This window comes from Manis pentadactyla, chromosome 3 (assembly GCF_030020395.1).
Source record: "Manis pentadactyla isolate mManPen7 chromosome 3, mManPen7.hap1, whole genome shotgun sequence".
In the NCBI taxonomy this organism is placed as follows: Eukaryota; Metazoa; Chordata; class Mammalia; order Pholidota; family Manidae; genus Manis; species Manis pentadactyla.
In genome coordinates, this window is record NC_080021.1 from 79989885 (window position 1) to 80009098 (window position 19214).

The 19214-nt window shown below is 43.3% G+C and overlaps 1 protein-coding gene across 2 annotated transcripts in view; it reads left to right on the forward strand.

Annotated features, from left to right (window-relative positions):
* LYN (LYN proto-oncogene, Src family tyrosine kinase) overlaps positions 1 to 19214 on the forward strand; it is a 120404-nt gene that overhangs the window by 70794 nt on the left and 30396 nt on the right. For both annotated transcript variants that reach the window (XM_057498061.1, XM_057498062.1), the window contains exons 9-10: positions 1739 to 1921; positions 3848 to 3924. In XM_057498061.1, the coding sequence (XP_057354044.1) occupies positions 1739 to 1921; positions 3848 to 3924 (260 nt within the window). The remainder of the gene's footprint in view (positions 1 to 1738; positions 1922 to 3847; positions 3925 to 19214) is intronic.

Below are 19214 nucleotides of genomic sequence, written 5' to 3' on the forward strand. Positions count from 1 at the left end.
GTGGCTCTATACAATATAATGAAATCTCCTTGATTCAAGGGTAATATTAAAGGCCTTTTGGTGGTGGAATTTACTCTAACTTTACTCTTAAGAGTCATGTGAAAGGTTATATTGTTTGAAATTATGCATTTAGGTGGAAAATCAACTTAATATATTCATGATTCAATTATTTTGTATAGATTGCAGCTTTTGAAAATGATCTATAATGGTACTTTCTTAGCTTTTTGTTACTGTCTTTTCCATATGTTCTAACACATTTTATTTTATATACTGCATTCTTCATTTTTCTGCAGGGGACTGCAAGCTACAAATGCAAGTAAAGGTGGAATAGTTTTAACAGAAATCAGTGTTAATGATCAGAAGAAAAATTCTTAGCTAGGGTTGACTGTTAACTGTAAACTAATACTTTCTCTTGCCCACTTGAAGGTGTGAAAATAGAAACATTTCTTTTTAAAAATAATTCCTTCGGCTAAAAAAAGAGATAATAGTCATTCAAAAATTTAATCAATAAAAGAAACTAACCATCACCCCAAATTCTACCACCCAGAGATCATCACTGTGGATGTTTTACTGAGTGTGCTGTCAGCTCTCTATGCTGTACATATACAGATAATTATGTGACCTAAACAAGGGGACTGGACACTCTGTCACTATTTCTTAGAGTTGTATTTTCCTCAGGGCAAGTACAGATAGATGTCATCTGCTGGGAGGCTCATGGTCCTAACCAGATGTCACTATCTCCTCACCTTTTTCATTGTACTTCCAAGAGAAGTATGGGGACAGAGGGAAGAAAGGGGGAATGTGATTATCTATAGTTCTGCTTTGTCAAACCTCTGAGAAAAGGCTTTCCTAAGACAAAACCTGGCTCAGAATTAAGCATATCACTGAGGCAGGTCCCAGAAGAGTGGTGCCTTGGGAGAGCTATGTTAGGAGTCAGCATTTCCAAAGTGCATTCCATGGGGTGTGAAAAGGTATGGTTTTTCATAATGTTCTGTGGTCAGGAAAGTGTAGGAAGTGCTGAGGTTAACCAGCAGATGGGTTTCTTCCCTGAAGGGCTCTCATGTTCCTGCTGCATCTGCTGCGTGGAGGAGGTGGTGACAGGCAGTGGTTCCCAGACATTCAATGCAGAACCCTCTGTTCATGGAGAATCACCCAAGTCTTTGAAGACTTTGGGGAATGCTTATTTGACACTTGTATATTGTACTTTAGTGTTAGTACATATAAGTACTTTTTTTAATGTGCAAATCTTTTTTTCTAATTATGAAAATAGTGCATATTCATTGTAGAAAAATTGCTAAGTAGTTAGAGGAATGGTGAACAAAATGAATTGCACCATTGGATAGCCAGTATTTGGTGTGTTTTGGTATATTTTCTTCCAGACCATTGTGTGTGTGTGTGTGTGTGTGTGTGTAGAGCTTTGAGTGGGGGGAGGGGTGCGTCTTGGACAAAAAATATTTCTTTAATTAGAGAATAATCTTAGTCTGGTGAAGTACATGTAGAGTTTTTTTTTTAGACTACTGTTTTATAAAATCCTTTTGATTGGGAATAATTTTAGATGTTTTTATATAGATGGTACAGAGAATTCGTATACCCTTCATTCAGGGTCCCCTAATATTGGCATCATGTAGAGGTTTACATAAGTTTTGTTCTGTCTGTAAACTAAATTTTCTTCTAACTCTCCATGTAGTTTCGGACTTTCACTGGGGTTAAGTGTGCCCTCTCTGCACTTTCTTCCTAGGTTACTACAACAACAGTACCAAAGTGGCTGTGAAAACCCTGAAACCAGGCACTATGTCAGTGCAGGCATTCCTGGAAGAGGCAAACCTCATGAAGACCCTTCAACACGACAAGCTGGTGAGGCTGTATGCCGTGGTCACCAAAGAGGAGCCCATCTATATCATCACCGAGTACATGGCCAAGGGTGAGCCCAGCCCCAAGACCCAGGGCTTTAAAAGCCTGAAGCCTCAAAAAGTAAAATGTCTGAATGTTCAGGAATATTCAAACAAATTCATGCTCACTACCAAAGAATCAGGAAATATGTGAAACAAAGCATTTTCATAAACCACCTCACTGGAAGAAATCAGTGTTATAAAATTAATATACAGTCTTTTTTTTCTCCACATTTGTGCCTATACATATTAGTTTCAAGAATAGTACCCAATATCTATAGGGCCCCAATAAGTATAAGTATTTGTAAAACAAATGAATATATATTTCAAATAAGAGTATTTTTCTTACATATTTAAAATGTGAGTTCTCAAAATCCTAAAACTAGTTCATTTTCCTCTGTAGTATTCTCTAAATATTCAGCCTGTCACTTTAAAATGTTAACACTTTAAAAACTCATTTAGATGAAATTCCCTTGTAATCATAGAATCACAGAAGAAGATTCAAGCAACCATCTTTTCTCCCACTGTTACCAACTTCAGATAAAGAGGTTTGAATCACACTTTTCTCCAGTTCAGGAGAGAAATTATTAAGTTGCCAAATAATTTTTTAAAAATCATCAGAAGGAATGCAGGCAGGAAAGAATTGTAAGCAGTAATCCGTAATCTCCTCATGGAGACTATAGTGTGATGTCATAGCTGAAGACATTAGAAAGATGAATATTGCATTTTCTTATTTAATATATGTAAATATTTTGAATATTAGTCACTCAGAGTCCTTCCAAAAAAGGACACAGAAATAAAAAAAAGACCTCACCCCCATGGCTTAGGTTGTTATAGCCCAGAAACCAGGCCCAGGATCAGACACTCTGTATGAGTTCAGTAAATATTTGTAGAATTAATTAACTAATAGTATTTTTCCCCCCACCCCAGGGACTCTTTTTTTCATTTAAATAAGATATCACTGATATACCATCTTATGAAGGTTTCACATAATTAACATTATGGTTTCATCATTCACCCATATTATCAAATGCCCCCAACCCCATTGTAATCACTGTCCATCAACATAGTAAGATGCTACAGTCATTACTTGTCTTCTCTGTGCTATACTGCCTTCCCCGTGACCTACCTATGTGTGTGCTAATCATAATGCCCCTTAATCCCCTTCTCCCTGCCCCCCACCCTCCCCAACCCCTTCCCTTTGTTAACCGCTGCTAGTCCCTTCTTAGACTCTGTGAGTCTGCTACTGTTTTGTTCCTTCAGTTTTGCTTTGTTGTTATTTATACTCCACAGATGCGTGAAATCATTTTAACTAATAATATTATTAACATAAATGCAAGTATGAGTTTCTCCTGCTAACAGTGCCCAGCATTTATTGATCACTTACTATACACCAGACTGTTCTTAATGTCTTGCCTGCATGATCTCAATCTTTTCCTTAATCTGAGGGTGAAGTACCATTGTTCCGTGTATGGATGAGGTAGCAGAACATTTATGGAGCACTTACTACTTGCTACGCGCAGTGGCCCATGTTTTAAATCCATCCACACAAGGACTCTGATATATCTACTAGGACAAGTGCACTTTACAGGGACTCAGATAAGTAATGGCCAAAGCTGTCCTTGGGCTGGCACTCTAAGGCTTTTGGGAACAAGCATGTCTTGGTTGAGATGAAGCCATGGAAGCGGGAGAGTTTGTCTGCCGGCAGTACCCACCCCAACCCTTCTCACCTGGAGCACATGCTCTGTTTACATCAGGTCAAAAGTAACAGGCTGGAGGAGACTGGATTTGACCGACCTCAAGAAAAGGCACTGTAATTATACAGAATTAAAAAACCAGTCATTCTGTGGGGATCCCCACCCCCACCCCCCACCACTAATAGCAATGATCATTGGATTTTGCTTGATTTGCTTTGTAGTGTGTTTGGACTGCACTAACTTGTTCTTCCTTATCAACAGGCAGTTTGCTGGATTTCCTGAAGAGTGACGAAGGGAGCAAAGTGCTACTTCCAAAGCTAATTGACTTTTCTGCTCAGGTAAAGTACCACAAAGCCAGTGTGTGTACAGCTGCAAAGACTCCCTGCCTCAGATTCATGGCAAAACTGTTTCGGGAGAAAGGCATTCCTGTTGACTGTTTCTCTGTCGTGGCTTTGAGAAAAGGCTTTCCAAAGTGCACTTTCTTGGAGACAGTATTGGGTGATTCACACGAATGTGCGCAGGTGTGTTGAGTTTTGATGTGCATGTCATCTTCTCTAAGACAAGTCAACCTACTTTTTTATCATGTCCACACAAGTGTTAGAAACAAGGCAGCTGAACTGACCACTTTGAGCTGTGTTTTGGAGAAGCCATCCCATGCAGTGTAAGCATAGCACCTTATACGTGATACGTACGTGGTGTTTAAATTACTAATTTAATGTGCTGATACATTTAAGTCTTTGTATTCTTGAAAACACAGGAACTGTATTCTCTTTCTACCCCACCCCCTTGAATTCCTTCTTACAGAATTTGTAGTACTAGCCTGGAGGTTGTGACTTTTTTTTCTTTGGAATCTCATGTTTCCTGAAGTATATTTAAGCACAGAGGGAAGTTACCCCGAAACCCAATAATATGGCTGGTGTATCAAGGAAATGCACATTTGAATGATGCCAGCTACTGACTTTTAATAGTTTCATTGTGGCCCTTAATCATGTTCAGCAATTTGCATGTTTTATTTCTCAGTACTGGCCATGGGTGGCTCATGTTCGGAAGCCACATACGATAAAGCTGGAAGTAGCACAGGAGATTTCTAGAAAGGGTGGTCTTCATGATTTTCCTTTCATTACTCCCACTTCTTCCCTCAGACCCTCTTTTAGTTGGGAAATCGATAAGGCCTTCTTGGGAAGATGAAGGATTGAATTTGCACACAGGTATAGTACTTGAAGTAAGACAGGATCAGCACACATCCTCTGCCATAGGCTTGTGGCAGGAGCTGACGGGGCTCAACGTCTGGAGACCAGAGTGTGTCGGCTCAATGACACACCACGCTCAGGGAGTCCTTTGCCTCTTTGGGTTAGTTTATTCACTGATCAAAAAAGAATGGTAATTCCTACTTTACGGAGATGCTGTTGAGGGTCAGGTCACACAAACTGGCATGGACACAAGCACTTCAGGGCCTGCGGGTGGGGGCTGAGGAAGCCGCGGGGTGACAGTGCCCAGCATTCCAGTAAAGGTGTGAAGTGGTGTCACCCTGCTCAGCCCTCATCTCATTTCCCAGAACGTGGCAAGTTCCTTTTCTGAGTGGGAAATTCAAATGTGTTCTGGAACCCCTATACTACTGTGGAAAGAAGCAGAACTGCTGTGATGGAACTTGGGGAAGGGGAGGAGTCCAACAGCCCTCACTTTTTGACCCTCTACTTACACTGTCTCAGCTGCCCTGAGAGGCTCAATGGGACAAACAGGATGCCGGCCCCCAGGGTGAAAACCGGTCGGAGGAAAGGAGACTTGGATGTGTACAGCTCTGCATCCCACTTAGGTAGTCAGGACATGGAGAAAGCAGAAGTCTGATAAACTATGTCACCCTTGCCACAGGTAAACGAGGCCCTCTATTCAGAGCTGTGACTGGGCATCCCCTATCGGACAGGAGACTTGAAGAGAGCAGTACAGCTTTGCTACACTTGCTTCTCAGGAAGGGAAAGGAGCTGACCGGGGCCTGGGCAGAGGGACTGGTGGCCTGGCGGCCTGTGTGGTCACAGTTCCGGTCTGTCTGTGGGCCCGATCTGTGCCCATCAGGGTGTGAACTATACCTGGAGAAGGACTTTATTTTGTCACATGTGTGACAAAAATATTTTGTGTTTGATTTTGCATCTGTGACGCCATCAATTCTCTTTATGACTGGTTCTCCCCCACGCACTTTCTTCATGTACCTTTCTGAAATTCTCTCCCTATACAAAAAGAGTCATCTCTGAATTTTATCCCCTTTTCCTGTCTATCATGTGCCACTAATTAACTTTGTCACTTTTCCATAGTGAAGAACATGAGAACATTAAACATTATTAAAGCTGGCCCAAGGTGACAGAGGATACCTGGTGCCAGATACTGAATACTCTAGCCTTTTCTGTACCTTTCCTCCACTGGACTACTTAGGGGAGTCCAGGGTAAAGCCGAGGAATTATATATGCCCATCTGGTAGTTGAAGTTCAGGTGATAAAATGTTTCATACCTTCCTTTTTCTGTTAGCACTGTGAGTAGAACTGAGTTGGGAAGTTGAGTGTTCACAGAGGATATAGTTAAATTCAGCAGTTTCTCACAATGGGAGATGGCGAGTAGAAGTAGCCAGTGTGTTTCATCCCAGCCCCAGAGGAATATGGGAACAGGGTGAGGGGCAGCAGTGGGGCTTTTCCCCCATCTCTCTCCAGCCTCTGCTTCCCACTCCCCATGACCTACTTCCCCATGCTCTACTGTCTCGTCACCAGTTTCCCCTTACACCAGCTGAGGCAGGAGTTGGGGTGGGTGCACATGACAGACTCTCAGCTCATCTGAGAGAGGATTTCATCACTTCCTGTCTCAGGATGAGTCCTAAAGGCTCCTCTGAGTCCAGGCGTATTTCACCCTTTCTAACCCCTCTCTCAGCCCACTCACCTTCCTCTCCACTTAACTAGCAGAGACCAGAAAATCCCAACTACAGCAGCTTTACTCGGTGCTTTTCCTCTTGTATTAAATGAAGCAATTTTGTGCTCTTTGTGCTAAAATGGGGAAATGACCCCTTTGCAAAGGATGTTTGTTATTCCCAGAGCAGAGAGACCTTGCACCATTCCCTTCCAGCCTGGCCTCATGTGAGAAATGAAAGATGAACTTGGAAAGATAAGGGGTTAAAATTTGTGGGCATTTCCTTCAACTGAAGTGGAAATGGAGTCACAGATTTGCAATACTGAAGAAAAAAGAAGTGAGAAATGCCCAGTTACAATATGGAGGTCAGATAAATCATCTTGTAATTCAGGCCAAGTAAATCAAAGCTTTCTTGCTCTTTGGTGGCCACATCTGTCAAGTGCAAAAAGTACCAAAAATGAAATGGACTATTATGAGTGAGTAAAATTTCAATAAAAACTGAAAAATCAGTGTTGTTAAAATCACAGTAACAAGTAACATTTCTTTAACTCCTCCATTTGGTAAAGCACCTCTACTCCATCATCTAATTTGAACCCAACAACCTTGAAAGCACTTTGATAGTTATTTAATACATTTTGCAAATGACAAATGACCTTGGATTTGTCCAAGATTACAGAGCTAATAGATGGAACTGCTGGATTCGATCCTGGGTCTTCTGAGTCTAGATAACTGATTCTCTCCTCTGCACCCCACAGTCATTCCAGGATCAGAATTTCTCCTGTGATCATTTTGTACCTGACACTATGCTGAGATGCATTTTTCCCCCTTTATGATTTTGTTTATCAGAAATTAATGAAAGCCTCATCTTTTTTTTTTTCCAAAAAATCTCTATTGCCATGCCAAGATGCTTCTGTCACATGCATCTAGTGATTACGCTCAATCCTTGAGTCAATCACATTCAGTTTACTTAAACTGGAGGAAGAATTGCGTTGAGTTGTTGAATCAGATTCAGTGATGTGTGGAAACCTCAGGTCAACAGGCTCTGTGTGCACTTCACCACATGCCCTCTGCACTCCAAGTTTAATCTCACCTCTCACACGGCCATTCGCATGCAGGACTCTGTATTGAGGCCCTGCATTCCTAATTCTTCTTACAAGCATTGAAGCCTTCTCAGAGGAGGAAAAGGGCAGCCCTGAAAGATGTAATGCATTAAGTCTGTAAAACAATCTGAGCTGATGCTGATTAATAGAAGTTTAGTTGCTTCATTATATTACAGTGCTAGGGTGGAGGATAGAAAATGAGCTGGAAAATGACCTATTTTTTAGGTTCTTTACAAAGAGAGCAAATGAGGGGACTCTCATCTGATGGTACTGGCAAGTACTCTAGAAACTTCTCCAGAACATCCCCCTCCAGACACCCAGACCTGATTTACCACCAACAGACTAGTGCATCCCAGTCTAGAGTTACTGCAAGGGATTCCCTTTCCAAATATTATTTTATCAGTCAGGAGATACTAAAATAAGAGGTACAGGTTAGGTTTCCCACAGCCTGGACTGTAATATTCCATGACTAAGAAACTCTCCCTCTACTTAGAGTATCTATGGGAATTATCACCCAAAAGTTTCATTGATAATTTTGAGTGTATTCAGATGACATTGATGTAACATTTTGACCTTGCTCTAAATAAAGGAGTATGAATACATCACATGAATGGAGTATGCAGGTGTTAGGCATGTAAATGCTCTATTTATCTCTTATGAATAATGAATTTTGTGTCTGAGACTTAAACTTTGGCCGTGAAAATGTACATAAGACAAAACGAAAGTAGAACTACTGTCAGAATTGCAAAACTGCATCATATGCTGTCTCCTAAAAAATTCGAAAGGATAGGAAACTTGTTTAACAATAGTGTAAAAAGAAGAACTACTTATTTATTTATCAGTAGGTGGGAGTGGGGGTATTTAGCATATTTGAGCAGAGGACCCATGTCTGGCTATTTAAAATAGTAAATAAGGCAGAAGACATTATTCCTGTTTTACTTTTGCTTGGAAAACTTTCTAGCAGCTGTACGCCAGTGTAAAGGGCAGGTGGTGGTATTCTGGTCTGTGTACCAGATCCACCTCTTAACTTGCTATTGTTTTGTCCAGTGAGGGGGGCAATTTCTGGTCAGTGCTACTGTAAGTCACAAAATAATTTCCTCCATGGGTACCATCCTCGGAGCCTGCAAGGCTGGAATTAAATTGAAGTTGTTCACGAGCAGGCAGAGCTCATTACCAGCTGCTCACACTTTGTAAGGGAGATGAGAGCATTTGTCCATTGGAAGGGAGCAGCAGAGTGTAAATTCCAACTGATCTTTGCCTTAAGCCCTCAGCTTGCTTTAATTTCTGTTCACCTCCCCTCTTGGTGTGCCTCCCTCTTTTCACACACAAACAAATACTGAGCCCAGACAGGCATGTGCCAGGGGTGGGATGCACAAGACGCGTCCTGCCTCAAGGCGTCTGGGCTCCGTGTGGGAGGCAGAAGAGTGACAGGCAAGGGCAGTGGCTGTGTGGGGCAGCGCTGCAGGCTACCTTCAGAGCAGTGGAGCAGCGTGGAACACAGTGGGGTGGGGTAACAGCCCGAGGGTAGGCTTCCTGGGCAGGGAGACCTAAGAGCCAGGTTAGCCCTGCTAGCCTGACAAGGGGTTGCATATAGGCAGGAGTCTTTGAGGGAATTTGGTGCATAAGGACACAGAAAAGGGGGCAAGGAGGTGCAAGTAGGGGTGTGTGGAGAGAATGGGAGGGGAGACACAGACATGAGCATTAAGGAAACTAGATGTATAGTCAACATAAGAGGAACAGTTAACTGTGTTATAGAGAACTCTGAAAAAATGTATTTGAGAAAAACAAAAAATGGTCATGCTCAGCAGAGAGAATCACAGGCGTGAGAGCTGTACTTCCTCAGCTGGCTGCCGCCCGTGGGTGACCAGTGGGGGCTGCGCACATTCACTGTGATGTGTGTTGGTGCCTCCCCAGCCAGCCCGCACACACCGAGGTGCTCCCTGTAGGAAGGGGCCCATTCAGACTCTTTGGGGAACCATGGGGCTCTCTGCTTCTCTACGCCCACACTTTTGTTTCACTGCTGTTTTGTTTCCCAAACCTGAGACTAGGGAGGGCAGAGTGCAGTAGGAGCAGCAGAGTCTGTTCTGGCCCACAGCTCACCTTTAAAGGATACCCTTCAATCCGGAGTTAGATTCCTCAGCACCCCGTGTTCCCCCTCCCCAAAGCCGCAGAGTGCCTTGGTGGGGGGCTGAAAGCTGAGGGAGTCCACACTGAGTCTGGAGAGAATTAAACCTCTCAACCGAGTGGCTTCCCCGTGTTGCCCACAGAGCAGGTGTGAGAGGCTCAGTCATGAATCTGCGGCAGATTGCTTGGTGGGGGTTTTCTGTATTTCCTGAGAATAATGGGGAGCAATTGAACGTCTAAGCAGGAAGGTGCTATGGTGATATCTGTACTTTCAGTATTGCCCTGGCCACAGTGCGCAAACACGACGAGGAAGGGGCAAAGCAAGCGGCCGGTGGTCCCGGGGGGAGAGAGGATGGGCCGAACGGAGTTGGCGCTCCGCATCATAAAACTGTGTAGTGGAACGTGGAGAATGGTACCCAGATGCTTGGATTGAGCAACAGGGAGATTGGCATTGTGAGCATCAGGTCAGTGGGTGGGATATTGGCTGACAAAATCGTTTTTATTGTGCTGGATGTGACATGCATTGGACACCCAGGCCAAGATGCCCTAGGGGGTCAGGTATTTTCGTTTCTGGCTCTGGGGCCTGGGGCCTGGAAGGGGGACTTGAGCTGAGAGAGTTCGGAAGGCTGACTCAGGAGAGTCCCTGCAGCCTTGGTGACTTTCTGGAGAGGACGGGGGTGGGGGTGTGTGTAGCAGAACCCAGGAAGGCCAGCCTGGGGCACGGGGAACCGGTCCTGTGGTCGGCTCTGTGAGGAGGGTGTAGCATCTGGTCGGTGCGGAGGAGCTTCCTTTGGGGTTTTGCAACAGGGAAGCCTTGGAGAGCTTGGCTGGGCCGTTTGCAGGGTGGAGGTTTTAGGTGGAAGCCAAACGCTTGGCTTGTTTCCCTTCCTGGTTTCCACTCTGCTCCCCTGCTCCCCATGCCCGCTGGCTCTGTACCCCCTTCCTCCTTCCTCTTTCCTGTTTCCCGCTTGGTCCTTCCCCACCGCACGCCTCAGTCAACTTATTTCTATTATTATGACTGGAATTGTATAGTCCTCATTTTCTTTTATTTTGGTATCATTAATCTACAATTACATGAGCAACATTATGTTTACTAGACTCCCCCATCATCAAGTCCCCCCCATATACTGTCCATCAGTCACTGTCCATCAGTGTAGTAAAACACTACAGAATCACTACTTGTCTTTTCTGTGTTGTACAGCCCTCCACGTGCCCCCTGCCACATTATGTCTGCTAACAGTAATGCCCCCTTTTCCCCCTTATCCCTCCCTTCCCACCCATCCTCCCCAATCCCTTTCCCTTTGGTAACTGTTAGTCTATTCTTGGGTTCTGTGAGTCTGCTGCTGTTTTGTTTCTTTAGTTTTTTTCTTTGTTCTTATACTCCACAGATGAGTGAAATCATTTGATACTTGTCTTTTTCCATCTGGCTTATTTCACTGAACATAATATCCTCTAGTCCATCCATGTTGTTTCAAATGGTAGGATTTGTTTTCTTCTTATGGATGAATAATATTCCATTGTGTATATGTACCATGTCTTCTTCATCCATTCATCTACTGAAGGACACTTAGGTTGTTTCCATTTCTTGCTATTGTAAATAGTGCTGAGATAAACATATGGGTGCACAAGTCTTTTTCAAATTGGGCTACTGCATTCTTAGGGTAAATTCCTAGGAGTGGAATTCCTGGGTCAAATGATATTTCTATTTTGAGTTTTTTGAGGAACCTCCATACTGCTTTCACAATGGTTGAACTAATTTACATTCCCACCAGTAGTGTAGGAGGGTTCCCCTTTCTCCACAACCTTGCCAACATTTGTTGTTGTTTTTCTTTTGTATGGTGGCGATCCTTACTGGAGTGAGGTGATATCTCATTGTAGTTTTAATTTGCATTTCTCTGATGATTAGTGATATGCAGCATTTTTTCAAGTGCCTGTTTGCCATCTGAATTTCTTCTTGGGAGAACTGTCTGTTCAGCTCCTCTGCCCATTTTTTAATTGGAATATTTGCTTTCTGTTTGTTGAGGTGCGTGAGCTCTTTACATATTTTGGATGTCAATCCTTTATCGGATCTGTCATTTATGAATATATTCTCCCATACTGTAGGATGCCTTTTTGTTCTATTGGTGGTGTCCTTTGATGTACAGAAGGTTTTCAGCTTGATATAGTCCCACTTGTTCATTTTTGCTTTTGTTTCCCTTGTCTGGGGAGATATGTTCATGATGAAGTTGCTTATGTTTATGTCCAAGAGATTTTTGCCTATGTTTTTTTCTGAGAGTCTTATGGTTTCATAACTTACATTCAGGTCTTTGATCCATTCTGAATTTACGTTTGTGTATGGGATTAGGCAGTGATCCAGTTTCATTCTCTTATATATAGCTGTCCAGTTTGCCAACAGCAGCGGTTGAAGAGGCTGTCATTTCCCCATTGTATGTCCACAGCTCCTTTATCGTATATTAATTGACCATATATGTTTGGGTTAATATCTGGACTCTCTATTCTGTTCCATTGGTTTGTGGGTCTGTTCTTGTGCCCATACCAAATTGTCTTGATTACTGTGGCTTTGTAGTAGAGCTCGAAGTTGATAAGCGAGATCCCTCCTGCTTTATTCTTCCTTCTCAGGATTGCTTTGGCCATTCAGGGTCTTTTGTGGTTCCATATGAATTTTAGAACTATTTGTTCCAGTTGGTTGAAGAATGCTATTCGAATTTTGATACAGATTGCATTGAATGTGTAGATTGTTTTAGGCAGGATGGCCATTTTGACAATATTAATCCTTCTTAGCCAAGAGCAGGGGATGAGTTTCCATTTGTTAGTGTCCTCTTTAATTTCTCTTAAGAGTGTCTTATAGTTTTCAGGGTATAGGTCTTTCACTTCCTTGGTTAGGTTTATTCCTAGGTATTTTATTCTTTTTGATGCAATTGTGAATGGAATTGTTTTCCTGATTTCTCTTTCTGCTAGTTCATTATTAGTGTATAGGAATGCAACAGATTTCTGTGTATTAATTTTGGATCCTGCAACTTTGCTGAACTTAGATATTAGTTCTAGTAGTTTGGAAGTGGATTCCTTAGGGTTTTTTATGTACAATATCATGTCATCTGCAAACAGTGAAAGTTTAACTTCTTCTTTACCAATCTGGATGTCTTATATTTCTTTGTTTTGTCTGATTGCTGTGGCTAGGACCTCCAGTACTATGTTGAATAACAATGGGGAGAGTGGGCATCCTTGTCTTGTTCCCAATCTTGGGTGAAAAGCTTTCAGCTTCTCACTGTTAAGTATGATGTTGGCTGTGGGTTTGTCCTATATGGCCTTTATTATGTTGAGGTACTTGCCCTCTATACCCATTTTGTAGAGAGTTTTTATCATGAATGGATGTTGAATTTTGTCGAATGCTTTTTCAGCATCTATGGAGATGATCATGTGGTTTTTTTCCTTTTTGTTGAAGTGATGGATGATGTTGATGAATTTTCAAATGTTGTACCATCCTTGCATCCCTGAGATGAATCCCACTTGATCATGGTGTGTGATGCTCTTGATGTATTTTTTAATTCGGTTGGCTAATATTTTGTTGAGTATTTTTGCATCTGTGTTCATCAGGGATATTGGTCTGTAGTTTTCTTTTTTAATGGGGTCTTTGCCTGGTTTTGGTATTAGAGTGATGCTGGCTTCATAGAATGAGTTTGGAAGTATTCCCTCCTCTTCTATTTTTTGGAAAAGTTCTATTTTTTGGAGAATGGGTATTATGTCTTCTCTATATGTCTGATAAAATTCAGCAGTAAATCTATCTGGCCCGGGGTGGGGGTGTCTTACTTTTTTATCCATTCTATTACTCTGTGTCTTTTGCTTGGTGCATTCAGTCCATTTACATTTAGGGTGATTATCAAAAAATGTGTAATTATTGCCATTGCAGGCTTTGGATTTGTGGTTACCAAAGGTTCAAGGGTAACTTCTTTACTATCTAACCGTCTAACTTAACTCTTTTATTAAGCTATTATAAACACAGTCTGATGATTCTTTATTTCTCTCCCTTCTTATTCTTCCTCCTCTATTATTTATATGTTAAGTGTTTTATTCTGTGCTCTTTTGTGTTTCCTTTGACTCTTTTCTCTCTCTGGCTGCCTTTAATACTCTATCCTTGTCTTTGATCTTTGCTATTTTAATTATTATATATCTTAGTGTTGTCCTCCTTGGGTCCCTTGTGTTGGGAGATCTGTGGGCTTCCATGGTCTGAGAGACTATTTCCTCCCCCAGCTTGGGGAAGTTTTCAGCAATTATTTCTTCAAAGACACTTTCTATCCCTTTTTCTCTCTCTTCTTCTTCTGATATCCCTATAATGCAAATATTGTTCTGTTTGGATTGGTCATGCAGTTCTCTTAATATTCTTTCGTTCCTAGAGATCCTTTTATCTCTCTCTGCCTCAGCTTCTCTGTGTTCCTGTTCTCTGATTTCTATTCCAGTAATAGTCTCTTGCATGTCATCCAGTCTGCTCTTCAGTCCTTCCAGAGATTGTTTCATTTCTGTAATCTCCCTCTGGACTTCATCCCTTAGCTCCTGCATATTTCTCTGCAGGTCCATCAGCAGAATTAATTCAAAATACAGGTCATATTTTTCAGGAAGATTGATTATATCTTTCTCCCCAGGCTCTCTCTTTGGGGTTGTTAGAGTGATTCTTGACTGGACCAGATTCTTCTGCCTTTCCATGTCAATTGAGGTCGTCATAGGTAGGTGGCATGTACGTCAGATGGGAGAACAATGTCCCTTCCTGCTTGCTGGTCACCTTGCCCTTCTCCACTGCCTCTGTCGGTCACCTGCACACAGTGAGCAGTCCCTGGGATAATCTCCTGAGCTGCCGTGTGTGGGGCAGCTCTCAGGGTAGCCCAGAGCTCTGTGGGGAGTGGCAGGTGCACCGGGTGTATTCTTCTGTGAGAACAGCGCCCCTTCCTGCCTTGCTCTGGCTTCCTCTTTCTGTGCCGGGCAGCTGTGCACCAGTGGCAGACTCTTGGTCTGTCCCAGTTAGCTGCACGCTGGGAGAAGACTGTGTGGTTGCTGTGGGCAGGGCCGCTCTCCATCTGCTCCTCCGATGTGGTGGATCAGCCAGTTTGCTTGCAGCGCTGGCCAGGGGGAATGAATGGCAGGCTATTTGTTGCCTTCCGGGGTTTCAGAGCTGCATTGTCACCCAGAGTGTTAGGGCGCCTGAAGTTTCTTAGGAGTCCCAGCCTGCTGGGCTGAGTGTGCCAGGATGATCCCATCCAGCTGTTGAGACCTTGTACCTTTAAGACTTTCAAAAAGCATCTGCTTTTCTTTTGTCCCAGGGGAGCCAGCTGTAGGGACCCACCCACAGTCTCCGTCTTGGATTTTACTTTTCCATTTCTCTAATATCCAGTACACCACACAATGTGTGTCTGTGCTCCTTGTGCAGGTTACTAGGGCTGGTTATTTATCAGTCCTGTGCTTCCACTCCCTCCCCATTCTGATTCTTTTCCTTCCGCCAGTGAGCTGGGGTGGGGAGAGTGCTCGGATCTGGCTGGGTCACGGCTTTGTATCTTACCCTTTTTGAGAGATGCTGAGTTCTTGCAGACATAGATGTAGCCTGGCTTTTGTACTGTGTCTTCTGGTCTCTCTTTTAGACGTAGTTGTATTAGTTGTATTTTCAAAAATATACATGGTTTTGGGGGGAGATTCCCACCACCCTACTCACACTGCCATCTTGAGCTTCCTCCTAGTCCTCATTTTTATTTCTATTTTATTTTTTTTTTATTTTTTATTTTTTTTATATAATTATTTTTTATTGAAGGGTAGTTGACGCACAGTATTACATTACATTAGTTTCAAGTGTACAACACAGTGGTAGAACATTTATATACATAATCCTAGGTTCCAGCTATCACCCTACCAAGCTGTTACAATATCTTGACTATATTCCTTATGCTATACATTACAACCCGGTTACTTATTTATTTTACCATTGGAAGTCTGTCCTTTTTTTTTTTTTTTTTTTTTTTGTGAGGGCATCTCTCATATTTATTGATCAAATGGTTGTTAACAACAATAAAATTCTGTATAGGGGAGTCAATGCTCAATGCACAATCATTAATCCACCCCAAGCCTAATTTTCATCAGTCTCCAATCTTCTGAGGCATAACAAACCAGTTCTTACATGGAGAACAAATTCTTACATAGTGAATAAGTTACATGGTGAACAGTACAAGGGCAGTCATCACAGAAACCTTCGGTTTTGCTCATGCATTATGAACTCTAAATAGTCGGTTTAAATATGAATACTCATTTGGTTTTTATACTTGATTTATATGTGGATACCACATTTCTCTCTTTATTATTATTATTTTTAATAAAATGCTGAAGTGGTAGGTAGATACAAGATAAAGGTAGAAAACATAGTTTAGTGTTGTAAGAGAGCAAATATAGATGATCAGGTGTGTGCCTGTAGACTATGTGTTAATCCAAGCTAGACGAGGGCAATAAAACATCCACGTATGCAGAAGATTTCTCTCAGAACAGGGGGGGTGAGGTTCTAAGCCTCACCTCTGTTGATCCCCAATTTCTCACCTTATGGCCCCCCTGCGACTGTGCCTGTCTTAGGTTGTTCCTCCCTTGAGGAATCTTACCCGTCTCTGGCTAACCAGTCATCTTCCGGGGCCATACAGGGAAATGTGAAGTTGGTAAGTGAGAGGGAAGCCTTATTGTTTGAAAAGGTTAGCTTTTTACTTCTTTGCATATTTATGCCCTGTGGCTTCTATGCCCAGCATTTGTCTTGAGGTATCTTTACCACTTGGAGGAGTTATGATACTCGGTAAATTTGATATGAGGCACGAATTCTATTTAAGGGTTGTAATTAGGAATAGTCCTCATTTTTAAAAGCAAGTTCATACTGATTTTTTTTTCTGTGAAAGAAAAAAATGAAACAAAATTGCCTAAAGACTGACTTTTAAATGGTCTTTTTATAGATACAGTTCCGTAGAACAGTTTCTTTCCCCATCCTTGGCACATGTGCTTTAAGACATTTGCGTTACATTGTTCATGGGGTTTTATTAATACAACATTAGACATTGTTTTAAACTGAGTCGCCGAAAGTACCGCCTCCCCAGTGTAAGCCTCATCTGTTGTGGCCTTCAGAGTTTACTGGGGCCCTGTGGTGCCTAGAATGCATTTTCCCTGGTATCATTGTGGTGGGCTCACAGCCTCCGCCCTGCAGATAGAGCCTGTTAGGTGTCCCCTCTGGGACTTGGTTTCTGACCTCCTGGCTGCGGCATGCGAGGCATCTCCTCTCTGGCTCAGCAGCCAGCCTGAGGTCCTGGCTAAGGGACCAAGGGACACCACAGTGACGATGGGCCACCAGTGGCTAAGGGCGCCCAAGGCCCCCTGGGGCCCCTGCCACAGTGCCACTTTTCCCTTCCCCACACCAAGACCCCTTCCTAGGTGTTGTTCATCCTCCAGGCCCCAGAGCGCTGCCCGGGCGCCACACGAGCCCACAGGTGCAGGGACCTGTCCAACCGCCAGCAGGTTGCAGCCCCCAGGAGGTGAACATCTCCTTGAGCACCCTCTGGCCGTGGGCAGCTAGCAAGCAAACCCTCTCTCTTGACTGTAGTTGCCCCTTAACTGGTGTTGCTGGATTGTGCAAGTAGAAATTCTGAGTGCCCGGTTACCTTTGAGTTTTGGATAAACAACAAATGATTCACCAATAGAAGTGCTCCCTTTGTATTTTGTCCAGCAACCTTCCTTTTCACCACACTACCTGCATCTCCTTGGCTTTTTTCTTTCCAAGCTCCACAGGTGGCCAGAGCCAACTGGGTAAATTTATCCTTTGCATTATTGTGGTCAGTTATAAGTAACATAAAAATTTAGCACTTTAGCCATTTTTAAATGTACAGTTCAGTGGCACTAAGTACATTCACATTGCTGTGCACCCAGCCCCAATATTCATGTTCCCAGACTGAAAGTCCCCACCCCCTAAACACTGACTCCCCAGCCCCTCGCAGCCCATGTTCTACTCTCTGTCTCTATGCCTGTGATCTCACCAGTTGGATGACTTTGACCTTCAAAGGATTCCCATCACATCTGTAAAGTGTCCTGGTGACTTGTGGGCACAACTCCCCAACATCTGCCTTCTTTGAAACCTTCTCCTTCCTATCTTAGTGCCTCTCCCAAGCTCACCCCTAGAAACAAACTTCTACTCCATGCCTTGCCCCACCGCCTGCCCAAGGACACCTTCCCTGACCATCTCTCCTAAAATAATTCCATTCCAAGTCACCATCCACTGCCTTTTCCCTATCTTGGCTCCTGCCTGATTCTTTCATAACCGGTCCTGCAGTTTGGATATTTTGGTAAATCCTTGTTTACCTTTGTATCCCCAGCACTTAGCAGGGCACCATGTATATAGTAGGTGCTAGTAATATTTGTTGAATGACTATAAAGACCAAAGTGGGGACTGACTGTATTCAGTTTTAAACAGTAAATTCTTAGCTTCATACAATTCTGAACAAGTAATGAGAAGAACATGTGTTTTATAATGTTTTCTGGGTCATAATTCAGGTGTATTTAACCATAAAGTATTTTCCTGATACATTGCTTCTTCCCCTTCCTCTGTGACTACTTTCCTGCACAAAGCTTACCTTATCGGTCTAAATGAAAGTGAGCAAAAAAGAAGGAAGTGGAATATAAGTATCTGGGTCTTTATGAAAAGACAGAGAGCCAGTTTGTTTTGCATTCTCTGCAGGCTAAAGAATGCCAGGAGGAATAATAAATTATAAATAAAATATTAAACAGTGACACCAGCAGTGGATGCATTTAATTTTGGGGGGAAAGAATGAACAGGTGTTTCCTCCCATGGTGTCATTCAGGCCCTTCGTGGCCTCTCCCTGGGTCTGGGGAAGCCTCCTGATCTGCACCTGCACCTGCTGGCAGAGGCAATAATACTGGGATTCAAGTCCACTGGGCTGGCAGATCCTTCCTCAAAAGTCGGGATTTCCAGCTCCTGTTAATTATTCTATTCACCTCTCCTTCAGCATCTACAGAGTAATTATCTGGGCAATGCTGTATGTTACCTGCACATTTATTGATGAAGAGCATATTCATACCTTCTGTCCATGGAAGTCAGACCTTCCATCTCCCCTGACCCCGCCCCCACACTCCCGCCAGGACTCCAGCTTTGAGGCCTGCTGGGCCGCCGTGGCTCCTGCCTCTGTGTCCTCAGATCCCTGACACTTTGCCCTGCAGCCTTTCTGCTCTGGCTCACTCTGTCTCCAGCCCTGGAGACCCTGCCATTCTTCACAGGGATCCATGCAGTAGACTTTGAAACTCAGGCCTCTCTGTTTCCTGACTGACTCTCCTCCAGGACTGTGTCATCCTCAGAGCCTGGTTGCGGCCAAGAACTCTACCCCTCCCCCTCCTAACCCCCGTTCCAGTCCCAGCGCCCACCTGTCTGGCTCACCCTCCACCTCCACCCATCCCAGCCCCTTCCCAGCGCTTCTCGCCCATCAAACCCACCTTTTCCCTCACCTCCA